Source organism: Populus nigra, chromosome 8 (assembly GCF_951802175.1).
Source record: "Populus nigra chromosome 8, ddPopNigr1.1, whole genome shotgun sequence".
In the NCBI taxonomy this organism is placed as follows: domain Eukaryota; kingdom Viridiplantae; phylum Streptophyta; class Magnoliopsida; order Malpighiales; family Salicaceae; genus Populus; species Populus nigra.
The window spans coordinates 19,037,871-19,061,171 of NC_084859.1; the positions used below are offsets into that span (position 1 = coordinate 19,037,871).

Below are 23,301 nucleotides of genomic sequence, written 5' to 3' on the forward strand. Positions count from 1 at the left end.
ATCTGAGGCTCTGTGAAAGAAGAAATAATAAAGAACAAAGGCTCTAACATAGCCTTCAATCTTAAACAAATACAGACAAGAATAGAAATACCGTTGGCAAGTGGAGCTGGCTAGATTCGAATTGGGGGAGAGAAAAAACACATGCGGGGTCCTCTGTCTGCTTGGCTGGTCAAACATGTCAAACATGGGCTAGTTCTAGAAATAATTATGGATAAAATTATTACTATATTAATGGATTTTCAATCCAAATTAAGCTAAGCTGCAATTCTTCCATAGCGGTATAACTTGGATTGAATAGAAAAATATTGGCATTCCCTCAACTTACAGAGAAGAAATATTTCAGGCAAGGAATACAATTCCGAAGGATTTAAAAAACAAAAAAAGACCATAAAGAAAATTATCAATAACTAACAAGTCTCGATTCCCAGATTACAAGGTCCATCATTCATGCATGGTTAGCTTCATTCTAAACAACCTTATGTGATGACTTCGTATCAATTAGGCTTTTGCATTGTGAACCACACCAAGTTCCACAACTACATTGTTGAAGCTTTAGCAAAACTTGAAAATATGGAGGATTCGTCTTGTAGAAGAGCTTGTGGGTTACCTTGCTCAACCTACATAATCAGAGAAATATATGTTGAGGAACTCTTCATATATATTGAAGAACAACTATTGAAAATGCTGGGAAACAATCAAGATCCCAATTAAACTAAGACGTAGGATAATTAATATGTATGTTAAGCAAAAAACAGCGTGTGAATTTCTCAAAAAAGAAACAGAAAATAAGCGTACCAGGTTTCCTCGGTCAAGAACAAGGATGTTGTCCATATTCAAAACTGTGGAAATGCGATGAGCAATCGTGATCACCGTCATGGCCCTGCATTCACTGAATATTGTACTTTGTAGTACTGAAGCTGTTCGAGTGTCAACATTGGCTGTGCACTCATCCAAACAAAGTACCTGAGATTTTTTAATGTCAGTAATCACCAAACGCACAAGCGCACACTCGTGTAAATGCACTCTTCCCCTCAGTTTTGTCTACAAACCTAACGAAGCCAAAGTCTTCTTAAAATTTCAAAAGAGACCGTCTGTTGATCTAACTTGGGTCGTAAGAAACTGTAACTAAGAGAATGGTCACTTACTAAATTTGTAAAAAACCCTAATTTTGTTTCAGCCTATAGATGGATAACAAAACATTGAGGATATCCCAGATAACCGTGCAAAATATAAATCCAAGGTTTCCCCGTGACTAATACATATTATCCCATGATAATTGACCAAACAAAAATATTAGATCACCCGCGATCAATCCAATGTTATGGAGGCAATTCATAGTAGGTCTTCTAAAATGATCAAGGAGCCTTTTGACTTCTTGATCAATCATACATCTCATTATCTCGTACAAACCTGCATCACATGTATTTAATCATTGTTTCAAAGAATTACATATTCACTTCCCTGGATGAATAGGTTACCTTTTCGGAAAATGTCCATCAAACAACCTTTTATACATGAAAATAACCACATTTGCTTGAAATATGCGTGTGTAAAACCATAAGAACTCAGCCCTATTGCTAAATGAGATTCTTTAGATTTTTTTAAGCTTCTTTTACCTTGGAAAATTTAAGAAGAGCTCGTGCAAGGCAAAGGAGCTGCCTTTGCCCAACAGAAAAGGATGATCCAGATTCCTTTACGTGGATATCCAGTCCGCCTGCTGATTCTACTTCCTCTTTGACATGGCATTTCTCCAGAATATCCCAGATTTTCAAGTCATTATTCATCTGGAATGGATCTAGGTTATCCCTAGAAATTTGCAAGACTAATTATTTACAGTAGTTGATATTATTCATTCATAAAAAAAAACAAAAGATATTATTCAATTATTTCAAGTCAAAGAATGACTGCTGCTGACTTCAACAGGTATGAAAGAAGCACATGATCCAACACCTTATGCCAGGACAAAGGATCAGTTAAACTGTACCTTAATGACCCTTCAAATAGGAATGGACTCTGAGGAACAACAGCAAAGCGTGGACGGAGATCTCTAACAGGAACATCAGTTATGTCAAGGCCATCCACGACAATACAACCACTGCATATTGGAGTTAGGCGAAAAAGGGCATTCAAAATACTAGATTTGCCAGCACCTGTTCTCCCAACAACTCCAACCTATTCAATTTAACTACATAACATGAAAACCTAACATTGGAAAACTTTAGCTCAAACACAAAATCATATGCATGTTGGGCAGCGGTCAACACAAGTCTCAATATGACTATATGAGCACTAACCTTCATCCCTCCAGGAACTGTAAAACTAATTCCACGTAGTGCAGGTGGCAAAGACGGCATATATCTCATCGTAACATTCTGAAACTCAATCGTTCCTTGAAATGGCCAGTCTAGATTCAGAGACTGAGATCCCCTGAGTTCTTCTTGGGGAATGTCCATATACTAAAGAGAGTAGAATCAAGTAAGTAATTAACAGAGAAGGACATGCAATAAATAAATTTTATCTTATACCTGAAGAGCTCTCTCAACAGATACCATTTCCTTCTCGGTTTCAGTAAAACTTGTTAAGAAACTTCCTAATAGAGACACGATTGGAGCTGCATATGAGAGAGCCAAACCTACCTGCAACCAAAGATACCATCTTGAACTATAATCTGAATTCAAAATAAGTGGCATTTATCTATATGAGATCATTACTTCAAGCAACTACCACAACGTGGGAAATAAAATGGGATAAGTAAAAAATGAAGATAGATGAGACTGAATGCCTTACGAGCCCGGGGGTGCCAAAGCTGATTGGTAAATAGTCATGAGATCCAATAACAGCCATCATGGCAACAAATGAGACGATAACTGCTGCTAACAACTAAAAGAAGATCACTGGTTAGTAGAATAACCAAAACAAATTGCAAATGCCAACCTTCACTTCCAACTGTAATTATTATTGAAAAAATCATACAAAATATAAAATTCACACACTGAATTTCTTCAAACTACATAGATTTCTCACTGTGAAAATCAAAATTCCTCATAAAAAGTTTCAATATCCCATACTTTTGTAATCTTTTCCTCTCCAAGATATACATACCTGGAGACGCAGGGAAAGCCACAAACTTGCTATTATCTCCGAGTAAGATGTTCGCTGATACAAAGTCACATGCTCAATAAATTTCTCCATGAAAAAGTCCTGTTCACGATCAACACTGTTCAGTCTCTGTGTTATTTTTCATTTTATTGCAAGTTTTAGAAACACCTATTCTTCATAACAACAAGAATAGAAACTCATCGTGTAAGTGAGAAGGAAAAAGAAAGCTATCCCCTTAATCTACTTTTAGGCCTAGCACACAACCATATCTCATGGCTAAACAATTCAGTCACGAACTGGAAGTTAAACATACATCATAAATACTTTGAAATACACAATATAAGCAGAAACTACACATCTAGGATCAGCATTCCTGACTGAGACACTTAAATTATTTTAAAGAATTTCTCCATATTTATCTTAGCTATGCTAATTCCAATTTCTATTTTTATTCTTCCTTTTCTGAGATGATACAGTTGAAGAGAAATAGAAATTCAGCTGGTTGCCATTATAACAAATTATTCTCAAATGTAACAGCCAAATATCTACCTCAGACTTGAATGCCCTAATGGTGGATGCTCCATCGAGTGTCTCTGTGAAGGTTGCGTATATTGGAGAACGTGAAACACTGTCCAGCCTTCGCAGTTCCCTTGATGTTGATCTGTAAAAGAACTGAAAAGGCAGCTTTTTAAGTAGACAGGTTCAAAGCTCTCTAAATATAAGAGAGATACAAATTACAGCAACTTATCCAAACAAGATGTAATGACTTTCGAAAACATGGTATAAAATTTAAATCTTTTTTTTTCTCTTAACAAATCTCATTCCTTCAGTTACATTAGTGTGATTACATAAATGAGAGTGATTTAGAAGGCATTAGCTGCTGATCTTATACACGAGCATCAGTTAGGACTAAGGATGTATCAAAGAAGATGGCATATTGAAGAATTTGGAATCTGAGTTGACTACTCTCGCACCATTTTCCCTGAAAGATTAAGACACAGTTGACCTAATTGCAATATACTTGGAAAAGCTCACCACCCTACTTTTTCAAACTCAAGTGGGGCTCTGTTCTGGATTATCATGGAACTTTTTAATCAATATATGTCACGTTCACCTTGGACTTATCATTTTCCTTTTGAAGACTAACCAACTGACTTCCATCAAACTACAGTTCCTTAAAGCTTCTGAAGTGTTCACATTAACAATAGATCTGTAACATCTTGAATTCATTTTTATGAACAAATGATTGACCTGCAGTCCAGCTGGAGTCTTCATATACCTATGAAGCATCATCCACAGTTGTATAACATCTTATATTCACTTATTTCACTTCCCCAAGGATATATCCTTGTCTATTGGTAATTAACTAGTGGATGTCAGGAATGCTCACAGATGTTGGTGGGGGGTGGCTGGCAAGGCAGTAACATTACTATAATATAGAAATTGAGTTTCTGAAGAAACGAGCACCCAGATTTTGCAAATTTAATGTCTTTACTTGTGGGTGAAAACTTTAGAAATTCCAACTGATTTTCACCAAGGCCAAATCCAAGAATGTGACTTTTTTTATGGTGCTTAAAATAGAAGTTTCAAAGCATGACTTTTCACTTATATGCTTTGCTTTTTGGATTGAAACTGACACTAAAATTGAAATTTGAAACTGCGACAATTTTGAAGTCATGTATGTATTGATCTACCTGTAGCTTGCTGTAGATAAACCAAAATGGCAATAGCAGAAGCAAGAAGAAGACCTGCACACATATATAGAACCCCTTAAGAAAATAGATTCAAGGTGGGGGAAGTAAAGGAATTGAAATTTCTGCATCATTAAACCAGAGGCAAGAAATTTTTATATTACCTGCACATATGACAAAATTACTGCTATTCCCAACAGGCCAACAAAATTGGCAAGGAGAATGTTGAGGATGAAGGGAAGAGAATCATCTATTGTGTAGAGATCTGAAGAAAACCTACAAAGTATAGTAAAATGAGTTGACTGGATAAACATTAGTGAAATTAATCACTAAGAGTATTCCTACTCACCTGTTAAGTATTCTTCCACCTGGTGTTTGATCAAAGAATTGTACGGGTGCATCAATAAGCTTATTAAGCAATGTATTATGCACCTGAACTGCAGCACGTAACCCACCAAATGCAAAGGAGAATGCTCTTACCAATGTTAGAGCGGAATTTATAATGCAAAATATACAGAGTACAACCTGCATTGTCAACAGTGGAATTTTACTGCAAAGCAATCATAAAATTTACTCCATGCTGTTTCATAAATGCAGGTTGAAGTGAGGACTAAGTAAACGCGGCAGTATTACCATTAAAAATAAAAGTAATTACCAGGTAAAAGGAAATTGAGTACTCTGTCTGACTGCTCCCTGCCGTGTCAACCCAAAATGACAGCCACAGATCATTTCCATTACGAGAAGCTTGCATTAGAATAGCTGAGAGAAATATTACAACTGTGATGAACCAACCAGAAAATGCTGCATAATTCCTGCAGTTGGACAACAATTGTAAAAATTAACAATAAAACTAAATTGAAGTAGTTTTGCTAATCAGAGATTCTGAGAAAAATTACATCAAAAAGCTCTGACCACCTCTACTTTGAAATTGTTGACACTCATTTGTGCCATGAAAAGTTAATTGAAAAAAGTAATTACTTGTATACAGCAAGTTCAACTCTGCCCTCTTTCCGTAACTCAGCCTCAACGATCTCTTGTACTTCCTCTGAAACATGATTAGACTCCCTCTCAGGAAGGTGACTATGACTGACTTGAATAGAATCAGCCATGCTCAGTTCTTTCCCTTGAACATCAGAGAGTGCATCAAATTCGTTTTGGGGAGAAAATGCTGGATATGATGAAACTGCCAAGTCAACTGAACTTCCAACCCATGTCACTTGTCCTTTATCCATTACAACAACCATATCAGCAGAAGAAATTGCCTGAGACAGTTGAAAGCATACTTTACACTCATTTTCAAATGTCACAAAATTCTTTTAGTATAAAAATCGAACTGTTCTTCCATAACTAGCACTGCTGGCTCAAATCCTTACTTTCAATCAACCAGTAAATTCTGCTCAGAGTTTGGCTCAACTTGGGTCTTAAATAGACATGTGGATATCCAAAGAAGACATCTACCTGTACATTGTGGGTGCAAAGAATACGAGTCTTTTGGTCCATAAAAGGACCAAGAATAGCATTGTGTAAGATCCACCTAGCAACTTGTGCATCGACTGCACTGAGCACATCATCAAGCATATATGTGTCCAACCCTTGATAAATGGCCCTGTTGCATGTCAATTGGAAGAAATAGAAAAGGTTCAAGAAAAATCATCGAGAAGCTAGCTAAAATGAACAGATGAATTGAATATAACCTTGCCAAAGCAAGACGAGCTCTCTGTCCACCAGATAAGTTAATTCCTTTAGATCCAATATGAGCCATGTCACCTCCAGCCATTAGTGAAATATCAACATCTAATGCACAGGCCCGGATTGTATCTGAATATCTTCTCAAGGTAGAAAGAAAGGATTAAGAAAAACTAAATGACATGGACTTGAAAAGAAGAAATGAAATACAAATTCTCTAAACAAGAAAGATGAAAATCTTGAGGACAACATCTTTATACCTTCTTGAATCATAATTTTTCCCAAACAAAATATTGTCACGTATTGTTCCAGACATAATCCACGGAACCTACAATTCCAGCAGATATCAGTACAAAAATGTTTGAATGACAAGGTGTAATGCATGAGAATCCTAAAAAGAAATTTCCATAAACCTGTGGTACATATGCTACAGATCCACTTGAATGAACTAATCCATGGATGAGCGTCATTTCTCCTAGTATTGCACTTAACAAGGATGATTTACCTGAACCAACCTGAATAGATGAAGTCAGCCAAGAGAATAACGAAAGCAGGAGATACGGAAATAAGATCCTTCATGGGGAAAGAGGTCTGATTGAAGCAACCTCTTATCAAATAAAACTATAAATCTATGTACTGGTTCACTATTATTAGAATCATGTTCAGAACTTCATATTGCCATGGTATTTTGTGTGTTTCAAGATTTTATATCTCATTCTGAAAATTAATAGCAACATGGTCTTAGTGTTATGGGAGGTAAGCTTGCTTGGCCAAACCATTGATGTAATGAAGCAAGGTGGCAAAGAAGACGAACTAATAACCTATTTATGATGTGCTTTCCATTTGTACAAATTGTGCATGGGTGTGTCTTTTAAGATCTCTTCACAAATCATGTACTAATCTGCACATAAAGGATCACCCAAGTCTCTACACCACATCTTAAAAGCCTATAGTTCCTATTACCCAAGCTGTTAAAAGGGAAAAAAATATGGATTAAGATGGACAAGAAAATCTGAGTTTATTATCTCATGTACAATCAGGCAAGTTAAAATTTCTTCATTACTTTATCAAGAAAAACAGAGAAGAAAAACTCTCACAGAAGGTGAGTATCCTATTCCTACCTCCATCCAACTCACAATGTTTCACAAGCAATTGATAGTTCATCATCAAGTCAGTACATATGCGGAAATGTGGGAGAAATTGACTGTTAGAAAACATCAAGAAAAGATTTCACCTCTCCAATTATCGCAACCAATGAACCCTTTGAAAGGCACAGATTCACATGATTCAACACCAGGTTTGGTTGCTTTTCTTCACTGCTTGACCAAGTACAAGAAGCATCATCCACTATGACAGCCATATCTTCACACTCAGCTTTGCATTTCAGTACATGTTTGTATTCTGAACAGCAGAGGAACCTGCTCAACCGTCTAGTTGATATAAAGGCCTGGCTTACAGAGAACAGAAAATGCAGCAACCCATATCAAAACTACTGAGAACAATAATCTAGACTTCCAAAAGCACAAGATAAGCATAACTCACATCAATTAATCCATTAATGACCCATGGGAATGAATTAAGAGGAGAGATCAAATTATTAAACAGAGCCAGACAAGTGAAGACCTGTAAGAAAGATTCTAGGATTAATCAACTTTCCAAGTAGTAACCTCATGGTTGCTGGGGAACAAGCGAAAGAATTATTAAAATAGAAAAAGAACTAGAGAACTTTATCATCAATGCATCATATAAATAAGATCATAATACCGTTGCAGCATCAAGTTGATGCCCCATCAAAGTAAAAAGTCCAAAAGTGAATACGGAGAAAAGAGTTGGTGTTGTGGCCCAAAAGAATACACACCAGGCATCCAAATATTTTCGTGTCTGACAAGAAAGGGCCAAACATAATAAATAAAAAATATTTGAACAGTTGATGAAAAGAACTAGTGTCTTACAATGCATTATTCAAAGACAGCAGAAGAGTAAAAGTATACTATCATACAGCTAAGTGCTTGACTTCTGAGGATCTAGTCTCCATCAGCCAGCTAGAGAAAAGATGCTCCCAACCATACATCTTTAAAGTTCGAATATGGGTCAAGATTTCTCCTGTCCTCCTAATCCTGTCATGTTATATTGTATACATTGTTAATTGGAGAAATCCTTCTAATCCTGTCATGTTATATTGTATACATTGTTAATCAGGTAATCACATGTGAATTATATTGATCCTGTTTGATAGGACTCGAAAGAAGAAAATTAAACAAGGACCACATAGGAAGAAAGATAGATCTTTTCTCCTTATAAAAATAGACATTTGGAATCCAAGAAAAAACTTGCTCAAGTTGGGACTCGCCAGTCACCATAAGAGGACCGCATTGCTTAGCTTCGCATGTCTACTTAGTCACAACACTCATGCAGGAGCTTGAAGACATTGAGCATTTCTAGGCAAGCATACCAATGGTCTAGGTTATAATAATCAGACTTCTGAGAATCTCAAATTCATTTTGCAGTGTTCATATAGGAATATAAATTCATACCTCTCATCTTTTTGCTTCATCATTTTCTCAGTAGCACTTGCAATCAATTCAGAAATCCATTTATTCACTGCATAAAAGAAAATTCAGTAAATAAATTCCCTTAAAGCTGCAACCCATGGAATATCAGCATGGCAACCCATGCGTAATTCAAAGAAAGTTCTGAGATCAAGATTTTGTTGGATAGTACCTGGTATCAAAAGGATGGTTATGGCCAGTCCAGAAAGAAAGGCAAACTTGACTTGTGTATACAAAAGATACAGTGCCACTCCAATTTGCAAAGGCAAGCTGAAACAATCATAGGAGCTTGATACGATCACAATATTGAACAAAGATGATGCTACCAGAAAAGCAAGTCAGTCTCAAAGAAACTAAAACAGAAAACAAACTGGCATTCCTACAAAAAATATTACTGAAAAATTCTTTGATTGATACTATATCATTTGAACATAGTGACTTTGGGTAATAAGAATAAATAGCATTTGACAGGGTACCTGGCTGTTATATATTCTCGCTCAACCACTTTGTGTTAAAAAAAGAATGGGAACAGACTTTGATAGTAGGTAAATCAAGCTGCATAATAACATTTCTCTTACAAGTTCAAGATTATGTTCTTACCTCCACATATCATGGAAACTGTTACACAAGTTGACAGTTCGATCAGCATCTATTGACATAAATGTCTGTATTTCCCCCTCAGAAAATTTCGATCGCTCTGATTGGGTAACGCATAGGACCTAAAGAAAAAGTAACAGTGAATGTAATACTGATTATAAGCAGTGGAAGCCATAGCGTACTTAGAAAATTGAAGACACAAGTCAAAGGAAAAATAAAAAATAAAATAACAGGCTATCCATCCAGAGCAAGCCTTGAGCCATCTAGGAAGGATTTTCTGCCATTTCCAAAACAAAGAATAGATTTTTTTTGTTTGTTTCTTGAGAATGAAAAAAATACTACAGTTAAAATCTATGGTGTCGTAAGTGAGAAATTGGGCAATCTAATACCACATGTTAGCCAAATGGTATAAAAGACTTCTCTGCCAACCAGAAAAACCCTTTTTCCAGGTGTGCTGATAGTATTATCTTACTTTTGCAAGAAATTGTTATAATAAAAGGTATGAATGGAAAGAGCATGATGAAATACAGAAAATGATAATCCACAAGCAAAAAAAAGTGTTTAGCAATTGCTACCCAGGAGGTTAGAAATTGAACAGCAAGATAAAGAAGAAGAAGAAGAAGAATTAATGTTATTCATGAATTAATCAGTTTTCGTACACAATTTGAAAATTGTTTTTGATAATGAGTTCAAAATAAATTTGGAAAATTTTACTGAAATTACAATAAATGAGATGGTGAATTTGTGATTGCTTGAAAAAATAACTTGTGACTGTGATAGAGTTTCAAAGGGACAAAGAACTTGTCACAAAGGAAGCAAGAAGGCTGGTAATCACAGTTATAGCAAATAGCTTATTTCTGAAAAGTTTGAGTAACTTTTTTCACAGATAACAAAGTTTGTGAAAAACTAATTTCAATAGGTATTAATTTCACATTAAAGATCAATACATTGATCTCATTCCAATCAAACAAGAGTTACTAATATTCACTGAATTGCATACATTCATAAAGAGACACCCAAACAGGAGAATAATTATTATTTACCTTCTGATAAATTACAGTCATGATACTAGATCGTAGCTTTAGCTTCAATTTTCCAAGATGAAACGAGTATTGTGTATCAAAAAAGGATCTGAAAATTGGGACAAGAAACAGCATTAGAGACAACATTAAAAAGAAACTTTATGCCTTTGTCACTTTGTCAAGGTTTAATGTTTGGTCCAAATGACCATGCAGATATGAAGCTGATCCAAAAAGCTATCTGCTGCAGGATGAGGAAAAAAAAAAAAAACAAGATCCTGGTTTGGAAAAGCCTTTTAGCTCCCATGATAGCTATCAGTTGACAACTACCAAAATAAGAAATGTGTTCTACTTATATCAATCCTTTCCTGAGAAATTAACAAAAAGATATGATTGAAAAATATATAATTCTAAAGGGTTTTTTTTTTAATCTGGAAAACTGCTTCTAGGCTGCATGCTAGTCCTATTTTAATCAGAACTTTAAAAAAACAGGAAGCAAAAGAGAAACAATGATATTACATTTGGAATTCAATCACAGTGGGGAAGAGGAATAAAAGGTACAAAAAGAAAAGGACAAATTAATGATATAACAATTGATACCAAGAGAAAGATTTACTTTAAGATAGAGGTGAGGCCCAAAGATAATGCAAGAAGATAGCCGTCCCATCGCATAGAATCTGAGAAGCAGTAAATAATTGTCACTGCATTTTTCCATCCATGGAAAGCCAAAAGGATGACTGAGCATAAAATTTAATAAAATAAAAAGGAAAATGCATGTGCATTATAAGTAATTGCTGCAAAATTAAAAGTTAAATGAGAGAGATAAAGTGACTGACAGAGTTCCAGAGAAAAACTTTGTGAGAGCATAAACCTATAGACATTGTTTCAAAGTTGGAATAACTACAAGTTAAAAAAAAATGATCAAACACTGGAAACCTTGCTGAAGAAACCGAATGAGCTTATTAAGAAGCAGGGGTCCCGCAAAACCAATAAAGTCATTGAACACCTGTGAAAAGTTAAAATTTTCATCATAAACATATACATTATACTCTGATACTCTCAAATGCTTGAAAGTTATTTAATAGAAAATTATTCATCATTTTTCTTTAGATGTATTTTCCTCTAGCGAAGCATAATTTCATCATCAAAGAGCTTGTGCTTGCAGATTTTTGACAAAAGTAAAACATTTATTAGCCAAACTAAGTTCAAAATGCTCTCAAAAGTACTGTGCAGTCCACCATCCAAACCCTTGGTTTATATTTTCTTTTCATCCTTTTCTTTTGGGTTCTGAGAGTTTTAATGGGAAAAAAACCATATTTTTATTATGTTTCAAGACACGAATATGGGTGTTGTATTCTACATATTTTCAAGAATATGTTTTCATCATCAGTGGCAAGGGGGGTTTAGTTGAGAACCTTCAGTAGGTGAATCAAATGATTGAGACAAAATCAGTATGATGAAAAAGAGAACTAACAGAGGGGGGCCTTAAAACAAAGAGTTATATCAGTAATTCACAATTCAAATGAAAAACACGCTCTCCATATTTATCTAATGAATGAATGGACAATTATGCTAAAACCAGAATCAGCATCATTAGCATATAAGCATTGTAACATAACAGGACTTCATGTTGAAGGAATTAAATTACCTTAAGCAGACCAAGACAAAGATACGGCCATCCGTATGCACAAAAGATTGCTTTAAAGAAGAAAGGGTTAGGACTGCTCAGCTGAACTCTCCAGCAGCTTGACAATTTATCATGACAGGTAGAAGGCTCCATGTCATTAGGTAGCGAAAGTAAATCATCAAATCCAAGCTGCTTTATGACTCCATGATTCATCACAGAAGTGATAGTTCTGAATGTCATGTGATCCCAATAGCTCTTAGCATTTCCCTTGACAAACCATGAGGTACAAATAATCACTACTTTTTACTTTCAATGGAGAAAAAAAACTAACAATCAGCACCATAGAGAAGCATCTTATTATATACACAAGCCTCGACTCAATCATGTAATTGACACTGAATTACTCATGAGAAAGGAAACAGTGATATCATCCTTTTCCAAAAGAGATTTGATTCTTAAAGACCAAAGACAAACAGAGTAATCCAATATATAATGTACCATCCTGATCTAACAAACTATGAGCTTATCATTGCCAAGATATCCAATAAAGCAATCAAGGAGGGTAGGTTCATATGTTGATCAGGCTTGCAAAAATATTGTATATAATTTGGGTTCAGGTTTTGTATTATACAAGACAGAGAACTAATTAAAACAAACTCTGGCCATATTTTAACAACTGCACAAATTGAAAAAATAAGTAGCTGCAGAAAAAAGTTAGGGGAAGGACTAGCAGGAAACACAATTTCAAAAATTTAAAATAGATGAAGTTTCTAAGCAGCATAAGAAAAAATGTGTGGATATATATAACCCATTTAACAATTTTAAGTTCTGAAAGAAGAAAAAAGAAAACACAGATCTTACATAGGAAATTTAAAAAGACAACAAATTACTTACAGAGTCTCCATGAAAACCCTCCTCGATGTCTGTGTCCACAGAAAGAAGTGGATCTTCCATTGAACTACAAGTTACAGTATGGCCAATAGAAATAAATATTAGAAAAATGACAAGGTCAAGCATTCACATATGTACAGAATAACACTCAAGGGGAAATAGGAGACAAGATGAGGCTCCCATTATTTAAGGATGCTACAAGCAAACAATTGAATAGTGATACCTGCTCTTGGGAGATGCCCGTTTTATCCTGATAATGTTGATGGATATGCCAAACATGACATCTAACAAAACAACACAACTGTCTTTAAGGCATTTCACGACCTGCAGCCAAAGAAGTTTCAAGCTCGCGCTTCCACTTACCAGGAAAGAAAGAAATATTGCATGCCTAAAAGTCTAAACACCATACATACTTTTGAGGAGCTTTACAAATTTATGATTTCTGTTTTGCAGAGAAAAAAAAAAAACAGAGATCTGATTTCTACAATATCTGAACAAAACAATTAACCAACGTAACAAAAAGCAACACAATAAATCAATCAGGAATCTAGGATTCGGCAACATGGAGAGAGGGAATAAAAATGGAAATAGTATTACCTCCATTGAACCAAATGCTCTATGCAGATGAAGGATTCCTAATAGTGATTTCATGATCCACCAGAAACATAGGAACCGGTTGCAAAAAACATCATGTAAGCAGGCACACATAGATGATATTATGATAACTGTCTGCATGAATTTACGAAAGAAATCTTGAGTTAATGCAACAGAGTTCATGGCAGCAAAACAAACAGCTTGAGATTAGAAAAGCTTACCCAGACTATCAATTGAGAACTTCTGAAAAGCCACTCATGATATGCAATAAAGTTTCCATGAAGTTCTTTATTCACAAGCAAAATCAAGTCCATAAATGAGACAAATGCTCCCAGGAAAGGAAGAAAACGAAAAACAGTCTTTTCTGTACAACTTATCTGCACAATTACTATAAAAATATTAATCCATTAAAGTTTTAACAACTACTTTGAGGGAGAATCGAGAGACCCTACTCAAATTCAGTGAGAAAAGGGGGAAAATAGAAGAAGATGGAAAGTCATAACAGAAAGTGAAGTGTGAAGCATCAAGAGGTTTGCCAACTTCATGATCAACATGTGGGTTTTACAGTACAGAAACAATGTAAGAAGTTTAAGGAAACAAATGAAAGTAGATTTTTTTAATTATCAAGAAGATATGTTTAACAAAGATCCATCATCCAAGAAGGTTCCTTGGCTGGCTAAGAAAAAAGTTACTCCAGTGAATTTTCAACAGGAACACTCATATTTCCAGTAATATTTTAGTTTAACATACCAACTGGGCCATCAAACCCTCATTTATTTACTTCTTTTTTCCTTTCTTTTACATTTTCAACAACCAAATAAATCAAACGTTAAAGAATCTACCCTGGGAACTCGACTGGCATTGCTTCGAGTAATTGCAAGCACCAAAATTATAACAATGGTCACCACGTTCGCACTGAATCCTGGAACTGTAAGCATGTTAAAGAAAAGCAATTTATATATAGAATAGAAGAAGCCGTTACATTACAAACAAAACCTCAATATGTATTAAAAAAAAGGTAAGGATATAAATTATCAAAACACTCCGAGAATGTGTTCCCCTCCCATACCTGAAAAAAAAATTAAAAAAAATGGGAAGTTACAATACAGAGAATGCCGAGAAGGAGAATATATCAAGAATAGAAAAGTACATGGGCTTAAAGAAATTCACTTTCTAGCAAACCAAACAGAGATTTCACGAGTAAAAAAGAGAGTAATTGAACAGAGTAGTAATCGAAGGAAATGACAAGGAGAGGAAAGGAGAGTTGCAGAGTAGAGGGAAGAGAAGAGAGAGGGAAAGAAAAGTACGTACAAAGGGAGAATTAGGGCAAAAGAGGGACTTCTTGAACTCCATAATCTCTGCGTTTTTTGGAGCAAAACATAGACAAGACAAGTGTTTGTGTTGCAGTAGGCTAGCAGAGAGAAAAACGGTCGAGGAATTGTTTGAGCTCGTATAACTCCACGTGTCCCTCTTTTGGACTTTCACTTTGACTGGCAATTTTAACATCACCCGAGGATGGACAGGAGTTTTGGGGCTCTTAAATCTTTTTCTTTTTATCTCCTCATAACCAATTCCAAAATTTAATAGTAATAAGGTTTGAGTTGGGGTTTATGCTATTGGGTTCTAATCAAAGCCATGATCAAGTCATGAAAAAAAATCATTTCAAATATAATAAATTGTTATATAAAACAAGGGGAGATTTTTTTATATCATTTACTGTTTTTATTTTTCATTTTTGTTTTTAAATTTATAAAAATATAAAAAATATTTATTTTCCAGACTACTTATTTAATTCAGAAATTATAATTACGAAATACTCTATTAACCACTATTTATTTCAGAAATATCTCTTGAAAAAATACAAAAAATCAATATCATTTTTCGAAGGAAAGATGTTTTTGTACAAAATAACAAATGGAAAGTCAATTTTTAAAATTTTTTTATGAAAAATAAAAAATACTTATAAAAATAAAGCATGTTACTTTTGGCTATTATGAAATAGAAATTGTAATTTCTTTCATTTCTACATTACTAAATACTAATAGATATATATAAAAAAAAATCCAATGCAAGGGCGCATGAAGAAACAAATGCACATAATAATGATTCGATGAAGCAGCCATGGAAAGTGGGAAAGGTAAGAGAATATTATCGACAAAGTTAAGCCATCGTAGCCTCTTCCTCCCATTGCTTCCTTCTTTTTTCTGTTATATATATATATATATATATATATATATAGAAGCATAGCGCGTTCGAGGAAGCTTTTCTTTATCGTTTTTTGCCCATCAATGGACGAGGACGAATAAAAGATCAATGATAGAAAATGGAAGGAATATTTTTGAAGATATGCTTTGCTTTGGTTGTATTTGAAGTTTGGTTAGGTTATTTTTTAAAATATTTTTATTTTATAAATATATTAAAATAATAATATTTTTATTATTTTTAATATTAACAATCAAAACAATTTAAAATTTTACTTTTTAAAAACATAATTTTAACCTCGTTATAAAATAATTCCTGAACAACAAAAGCAAAAGGAAAGTGCTTCATCATGTCAGGAAAGTGTTCGATGATAGGTTTTGGTGCGGGAATAACTCCAGAGAAAAAACAAAATGCCTTTTCTTAACAGCTAATCCAATCGCACTCAAACGCCATACCAATAAGCCAGTGGATAAGAACTGTTTGAGTTCTGATGACAAGGAAAGGAGTCTAGAAAGCACACCATGTGAGGCCAACCTCTTCAAAAGAAACAAAATGCAATTTTTCTTTGAATTTAAGTCTTTTCTTCAAACCCAGTAGACAGGATATCCTAATGCAGTGTTCTACCAGCACCAAGAAAATAGAAAATTAAATCAACCTTTGCATTTCTAATTTATAATAATTTGTTTGAAGGCCACAGAACGTGTAGATGGTAGTAGTAATAATATACGAAATAAATCTTGATTTTATTAATACTAGTTCTTGCACGGTTGCACCGTCTCTGATCTTGGTAAGGTAGTTTATTGTGAAAATTTCATGGATAAAGCTTGGCATTATTAATTTGGAAAAGGCTGTTTTCCTACCATCTTGGCCTAACAGCTCTGTTTTGGTGCTTCTTTCAGGCTCTACTGGCACAATAAGTTGATGTTACTAATCTTGAACAGACTGTTCATGGATGATTGCATTTAGGGGCATGCTATGTTCACATATATGATTTGGATGTAGATTACCTCATCCTAGTTCCTAAGCAGAATCATGAGTAGTTTTCAGTAATTGTACTTCACTTGAATATAGAAAGAAGAACACAGCTCGAACTTTTATGTATCCAAGGCTTCAGTTAGGTGATCGTTTTTCATGCAACAGATAGGCTAGCCTTCAATAGCTTCCTCCAAGCCATCCCAGCTCTGCTTATTTCAAAGACATGTTCATCCTTTGTATCTTCTATGCAGTAGCTGATGATGCTTCTTTTCTACGAATAATTCTCTGATTTCCATCAATATCAATACACTCCTTTCACCTGATCCAGGTTTGAATAGTTTATTCTATGTCTCTTATCCAAATCAGAATATGTGCAGGGCCTTGGCAGGTGATGCTTAAACAAGCAGATGGCTCATACTCTTGTGTAGCAGAGAGTGTGACGCGCTTCACACTTGGTGAGGTATGTATTTGCTTTTCCATACAAGCTGGACCTGCTTCCTTTAGCTACAAATTGCTTGATATATTGCTATCAACAATGTATGACAATAAAAAGATCACTTGAAATTCCATGATGTTAATTGCATGATTGGTATTGCAGTCTGCCACTTGGGAGGAAGAAGATGTTGAAATTGAAACATCTTCTGATTGGCGCAGTTGAGTTAGCAGCAGCAAGCAGAGAAGCACACATCAGATGCTTATTGAAAGTCAAGCAGAGAAGTTTCACGCGAGTTTTCGGTGTTGGAGATTGATTTGTTCTTTCTTTCATCTTTTCCTACTCTATATATTTTATACCCACTTCAATCCTAGTTTCCTTTCATAAATTTCATTTATGTATATCTTTTGATAAAGTGAGTAAGGCACATAGACGCGGCTATTGTAAAGAACGCACAGGAACTTTGGTCATGTTCTATTCTCTGCTTAGTTGCAGAATGCAATGCTCAACTGAGCCCATTACTGTTTAACCCTTTGGTTTGGAAGGAAATGCTCCTAATTTGATAGGAGCACATAAAATATAGCAAGAATTATGAGATTCATCATGCTGTGGCCAGATGTTTGCTTGACTTCTGATTTCTGTATCATTGCCCCGGTAAGAAAACAGTAGAAATGAACTACAAGACTCGGCAACTCAAACATTATTACTCGAACTGGGAAAGAATACAAGTTCTTGAATTTGTTCAAGGATTTTCATTCTTTCTTGGTTGAAATTTTGTTCAAATTCTTGTAGAGAGTCGACAGTCAATCTGCATGCACGGTGTCAAATCTTACTAATGAGATGGACAAATTTAAGACAAACTATGAGTGGTTTGCTTATAGATGCAAGACAACGGACTTAACATGTTAATATACCCAAGTGATGTTTCAATAACCTTATTTAAGGTACACCACAGCTAATTTGTAAGGCGCTGCTGCTAACAATACAAAATATAACATAATTTGGTTGAACAGGTTGAAATGATACTACTCTCTACTTTCCAATGATAAATATGTATAAGAATATCCAGATAGATAAAACCATCCCTGCTTCCACTTATTACTCACTGAAGTCAGGTTCTGGAGGCCTCTGCAGCTTCGTCAAGGCTCTGGAATTCAAGCTGCGAAGCCTGTGTCCACGAAGAGCATTGGCAGCAAAGCGTGAAGCAAGGATTGTTGCACCTAGTCTAGCAGAGCCATCATTTTCCTCAACTAATGCCCTTTCATCGTCATCTTCTTCGTCGTAATCCACCTCCTCCTCCTCTTCTTCTAGGCGATGAAGTTCTGCTGCTCTCCTCCTGGAATACCGGCGCCAAGCAGCTTGGATAAAGCAGGAAGCCCAAGTCCTCCATTGCTGAGAGTAGAAACGGAAGGTGTGTTGCAACTGCCTGCTATGAAGACGCCTAAATTGAGATGCAACAAACTTCAGCTCTTCAGCTTCTAAGGCAAAAGCCTCTACCTCAGTCAATGCCCTCACTGTCCTAGTTGATGATGGCAAATTACCAAGAGATTTAGGGTCCAGTGCCCAAGTCAGAAGCTCCTCACCACAAAAGTCCCCTTCTTTCAATACACCTCTGTTGAAAAATCCACTCCTTCCACCATCTGTAGTTACACTCTCCAGGCGTCCGCGAATGATGAAAAGCATCTCGTCAACTGGATCCCCTTCACGGACGATGTAAGTCTCTTCTGTATACAAACTTGGCTTCAGTCTCTCGCAGATGGCATCCAACAATGTTTCATCCATGTTGGCAAATAGAGGGACCTGCATAACCACCATGTTCAAAGACATATTTCCACAAAAAATATTGGAAAAAAGCAAACCAAAGGAGCATCAAAGATAACACTAAAGAATAAAACCATACTTACTCTTCTGACCAAATTCAGACAGAGATGCCTCTTGATATCCCTTTTAAGATCTTTTGGTAGACTTTGGACCAAAGTCTCTTCATCCACTCCACGAGTTTCCAACCATTTGTACTGATCATAGCGCCTAACTCGCTCTCTAAGATCCTGCGGAAGCAAGCGATGATGCATCCACTGCTCAGAATCACGCCTTTTAATCCTCATCTCCTCTAAACGAACAGTAAGAGACTGAAGGTAGGTCTGTTGCAACCACAAGAGAGCTCAAATATCAGTACCATTATCCAATGCTGTTTCTTCTGTTTGATGAATTCTAAAGTGGATCAATATCAATTACACTGGTTAGATCAGCTAAAATCACAGTCCACAATAAGGTTATAACACGAATTCAATGACATGAGTAGGCTCAGCATTGATAAAAAAAATAAATTATTGTAGGCATCTGAAACAAACAAACATTCACGAGCATTCATAGAAGTGGAATTTTTAACATACCTGCATATTTCCAATCAGAAGTGCGAAGAGGATAAGCCCAGCAATAGCTAATAGTATAGAAAAGATAACTTCCAAAGGATAGGTGCTTGTTAGTAGGCCCTGACCAAGTGTACTGTATGAGGTAAAAACACCAAATGCTTCAAGTAAATAAAATTCCAATAACAGAAATAATTTCTGAATTCAAATTTCAACATCAATTTTAAAGATGAATGCACAGACAACAGTTGCAAAGTAAATGATTGTTCAAACCAAAGAATGTTCATAACAAATCCTGAACATGTGGACTAAATTTAAGTGCTCAGAAAAGTTTATAGTTTTCTTAGAATACTTGATCATAGCTCGGAAGGATAAGTAGTTGATAAATAAAAAATCAAAATGCTCTCCAACATTGACTATTACTACTGGACTGAGAAGTTTCTATAAACTATATATATTGAAATCCATGTTCTTGCAACTCTGATATAGGCTGCAAAAAAAAAGAACAGCAAATTCATTGTTGTAACTTATTATGTTCTTTTGATTCTTGTGCGCGTATAGCTCAGTGGACTAGACTCAAATTTTGACGAATTGAACAGGAAAGCTTTTTGCAGGATCATGATACCTCGAATTTTGTTTAAAATGCAACAGAGATGTGCTAATATCACCTCATGTATTATGAACATAAAGATCAGTTACACAAGATACCTCAAATTTTGCAGGCCCCACCATAAACAGTAAAAGAATTTGGAGACAAAGTTCCTGGATGACACAATGTCTGATGACATAGCCTGGAAATAGATTCCATAATTAAATGGTGGATTATCGTCTTCGCTGACAGAACATTTGTTTCCAAGAACCTCATCACTTATCCTTCGCCAACCGTGGAAACCTGGCAGTGCTTTGTTGCCACAATACAAGAAGTCTATGTTACATTTCCCACTTAGAATGCAAGCTTCTCTCCAGCATGTATCTTTGCGTTCAATGGCTAGTAAATACCAGAAAGCACCTGCTATCTGTAAAGTTGGACCTGAGTCTGGTCAGATAAATTTGATAAATTGCTCCACAGGCATCTTTAATCTATTCTAGTAATATTTGTTTTAAGAGAAAACTAAGAAACTTAGGTTCTAGAATCAGTAGACAATCATGTTGAAAGTTCATAAATCCATTGTGAAACATTTAGGATTTGGAGCCATTTCCCTCGCATTACATTTATTCAAGTTAAGAACATCACGTCCACAGAAACTAACGGAACTTTGTTGGGGTGATTATCTTCTTGATTTCCTTAGAACTTTTACAAATGTTGGTGTAAAAAAAAATGCTGCTACTCCTATCCAAATATCCGAAGACCAAACAGAACTACTGAAACCTAGCTGCATAACAGCAATTACTTACATGACTGGCAAGCATGTACCAAAGCAGATAGTACGCAGCACCAGCAAAAGCACTCTCAGCGAAGGAGCCGGCGGTCTTTTTCAGGTCTGACCCCAAAGGCAAAAAGCGAGCAAACCTTGGGATGTATTGAAGAAAAACAATAATTAGCAATGCCTGCTTAGTAGCTAACACCGCCGAGCCCTTCTTTTTATTATTAAGATATTTCCATACCACTATCTGCAGAAGAAGATAATTTTAGTATGTACAGATACCATATAGAATCAATGACATTTATTCATAACAAAAAGGGGGAGGAAAAACGATAAAATAATCAACATTCAATGGAAAAAAAAGAATGCAACAATGCCAGAAAGAAGAGAAGTAATTCTCAAACCTGAGGCAGAGGGAGCACAGAGAGAAAATCAACAATAAAATAACGGCTTAAATATCTGGTGGCTATCTGTGCAGGATCAATCACAAGTTCACCTCGTCCGAAAACCCTTGATGATGGTGCAACATACGCTATTCGAAACTGAAGAGCCATGCGAATCAGATAGAAAACATCAAGTAGTGTCCTCATAGTTGTAATTGTTGCTGCTAAATTTGTATCCATACCCAGACAGGCCATCCGATAGTTGAAGACAGGAAGATAAAAGAACAAAGGATCAACAGATACTGATAAAATGCATGATATGATCAAAAGCCTATTCCATAACAGAAGAGATTTGTCTTGAGGATCAAAAATCATCTTCTCAGACACCTTAAGGTCCTCTGGAAACACTGCACGAGTAACTCCTGTTCTAAGTGATCGTCCAATTGTTAACATTCCTTCTGATCCTCTTTTCACCCCATACCTAAGGGATTTTGAAGCATTTTTCTTTCCATGGCCAGCTATGTTAGAACCATCTAAATTAAATCTCAATTTCTTCATTCCTTTCTTATTAGAAGTCACTGATAATGTATCAAAATCATCCAACCTACAAGTTCCCAAAACAAGCCAGCATTGAGTTAGATATAATTCATTAAAAAAAATACAGATAGGTTCTTGCTATTTACTACAAAACACTCAAGACCAGTAAAAGAAGGCAACAATAATAAAGATGAACACAAGGGGATCTAATGTACCTTACAAATTTCTCCTTCTGGCCACCAATATATTGTGACTTGTAGTTACAATCGAACATTTTGCAGAATGGGGATCATAGATACCTTTCAAGGCAAGTTACTAGCTACCATGATCTAATAACATCGCTTCGTAGAAACTCCTGCACAGCCAAAACAAAAACGTTCAAGATACTACTACCATGGATTGGAAATCCTCGGACATGGGAAAAAATCAACATTCAATGGAAAAAAAAGAAAGAAGCAGCAATGTCTCTTTCAATAGGAAAAGTGTGCACCGATAAACGCAGCAAAATACCGAACTGTATATGCACCATCACGAGGAAAAAGTATCAATTTTCTATGGTGGTGGGATGGTACAAAAATTGATGAAAGTAATCAACAAGAAGGTAATTATTATAGGTTTTCTATCCTTCCCTCTTCATGAATCATTCCTCTCTGATGGATCTCTCTCTTTTTTCTTTGAAACAAGAGGTAAAAAAGGTCTCGGGCCCGAATTTCGTAGGAGATGAACATGACAGCATACAAATTAAGTTGGGAAGGACTCTAGCCCTATGATATCATCCCCTCCATGATGGCATTCGCATTGATGATATTGACATAGAAAACCTACACACCCTTCCAAATCTTGTGGGACCCTTTAATTTTCTCTCTCTGAATTATGCGTTAACGGGTTCTAGAAACAGAGAAATTTCATGATAGAAAAATGCATATCTGATTCCCAGATGCGTACGGATGATTTACAAAAGATCGAGGAGAAATTTAAACTCAGCTACATTTCATCAAAGTGCAAGATTTTATTACAAGGGAAAGATTGAACGGACTTACGGAGGCAATCCTTTTAGCTTCAACTACACAATTAATGAGCCAAGGAGCAATTTTGAACAAAAAAAATCGGAAGAGATTGAGAGGTACAGAAAGAAATAGAGCACGAAAAGGGTGAATATAGAGGGTTTTTTTTTTTTTTTCCCGAGTTAGACAGTTATAACGGTTACACAAAAAGATTCTGAATATATTAAGGTTATATCAAGCCAAATCACTCAACTGACCAACATGACGTGTATCAAATTTAC

At 35.6% G+C, this 23,301-nt stretch overlaps 2 protein-coding genes and 1 long non-coding RNA gene across 6 annotated transcripts; 1 reads left to right on the top strand and 2 right to left on the bottom strand.

Annotated features, from left to right (window-relative positions):
* Nucleotides 1–273: 273 nt before the first annotated feature.
* On the bottom strand, nt 274–15,202 carry LOC133701730 (ABC transporter C family member 13). 3 transcript variants are annotated; one of them, XM_062125779.1, is made up of 36 exons: nt 15,065–15,201; nt 14,781–14,822; nt 14,596–14,682; nt 13,975–14,130; nt 13,757–13,888; nt 13,383–13,483; nt 13,163–13,226; nt 12,290–12,535; nt 11,578–11,647; nt 11,258–11,318; nt 10,666–10,753; nt 9,626–9,744; nt 9,198–9,295; nt 9,011–9,077; nt 8,476–8,593; nt 8,241–8,357; nt 8,019–8,099; nt 7,711–7,923; nt 6,890–6,991; nt 6,737–6,804; nt 6,485–6,616; nt 6,249–6,396; nt 5,769–6,052; nt 5,446–5,602; nt 5,140–5,315; nt 4,955–5,066; nt 4,794–4,847; nt 3,649–3,771; nt 3,103–3,201; nt 2,788–2,880; nt 2,526–2,636; nt 2,295–2,456; nt 1,985–2,172; nt 1,617–1,806; nt 796–963; nt 274–617 (listed from the first exon to the last, which is right to left on the bottom strand). In XM_062125779.1, the coding sequence occupies exons 1-36, from the start codon at nt 15,104–15,106 to the stop codon at nt 537–539; spliced, it is 4,350 nt and encodes a 1,449-aa protein (XP_061981763.1). In that variant the 5' UTR covers nt 15,107–15,201; the 3' UTR covers nt 274–536. The 3 variants fall into 3 exon arrangements, 2 of the variants coding, with proteins under 2 accessions (XP_061981763.1, XP_061981764.1); XM_062125780.1 differs by lacking the exons at nt 14,781–14,822; nt 15,065–15,201 and having other exon boundaries at nt 13,975–14,039; nt 14,596–14,677; XR_009843613.1 differs by lacking the exons at nt 274–617; nt 796–963 and having other exon boundaries at nt 1,666–1,806; nt 1,985–2,095; nt 15,065–15,202.
* A 1,171-nt stretch (nt 15,203–16,373) lies between these two features.
* On the top strand, nt 16,374–17,964 carry LOC133701119 (uncharacterized). The gene is made up of 2 exons (XR_009843516.1): nt 16,374–17,390; nt 17,529–17,964. It is a non-coding gene; the product is annotated as an uncharacterized LOC133701119 (long non-coding RNA).
* Nucleotides 17,965–18,248: 284 nt separating this feature from the next.
* On the bottom strand, nt 18,249–23,182 carry LOC133701117 (putative cyclic nucleotide-gated ion channel 7). Of its 2 annotated transcripts, none has more exons than XM_062124934.1 (8): nt 23,057–23,182; nt 22,232–22,371; nt 21,501–22,083; nt 21,128–21,343; nt 20,441–20,748; nt 19,757–19,868; nt 19,268–19,504; nt 18,249–19,163 (listed from the first exon to the last, which is right to left on the bottom strand). In XM_062124934.1, the coding sequence occupies exons 2-8, from the start codon at nt 22,288–22,290 to the stop codon at nt 18,462–18,464; spliced, it is 2,217 nt and encodes a 738-aa protein (XP_061980918.1). In that variant the 5' UTR covers nt 22,291–22,371; nt 23,057–23,182; the 3' UTR covers nt 18,249–18,461. The 2 variants fall into 2 exon arrangements, with proteins under 2 accessions (XP_061980918.1, XP_061980917.1); XM_062124933.1 differs by having other exon boundaries at nt 22,507–23,172.
* Between the last annotated feature and the right edge of the window lie 119 nt (nt 23,183–23,301).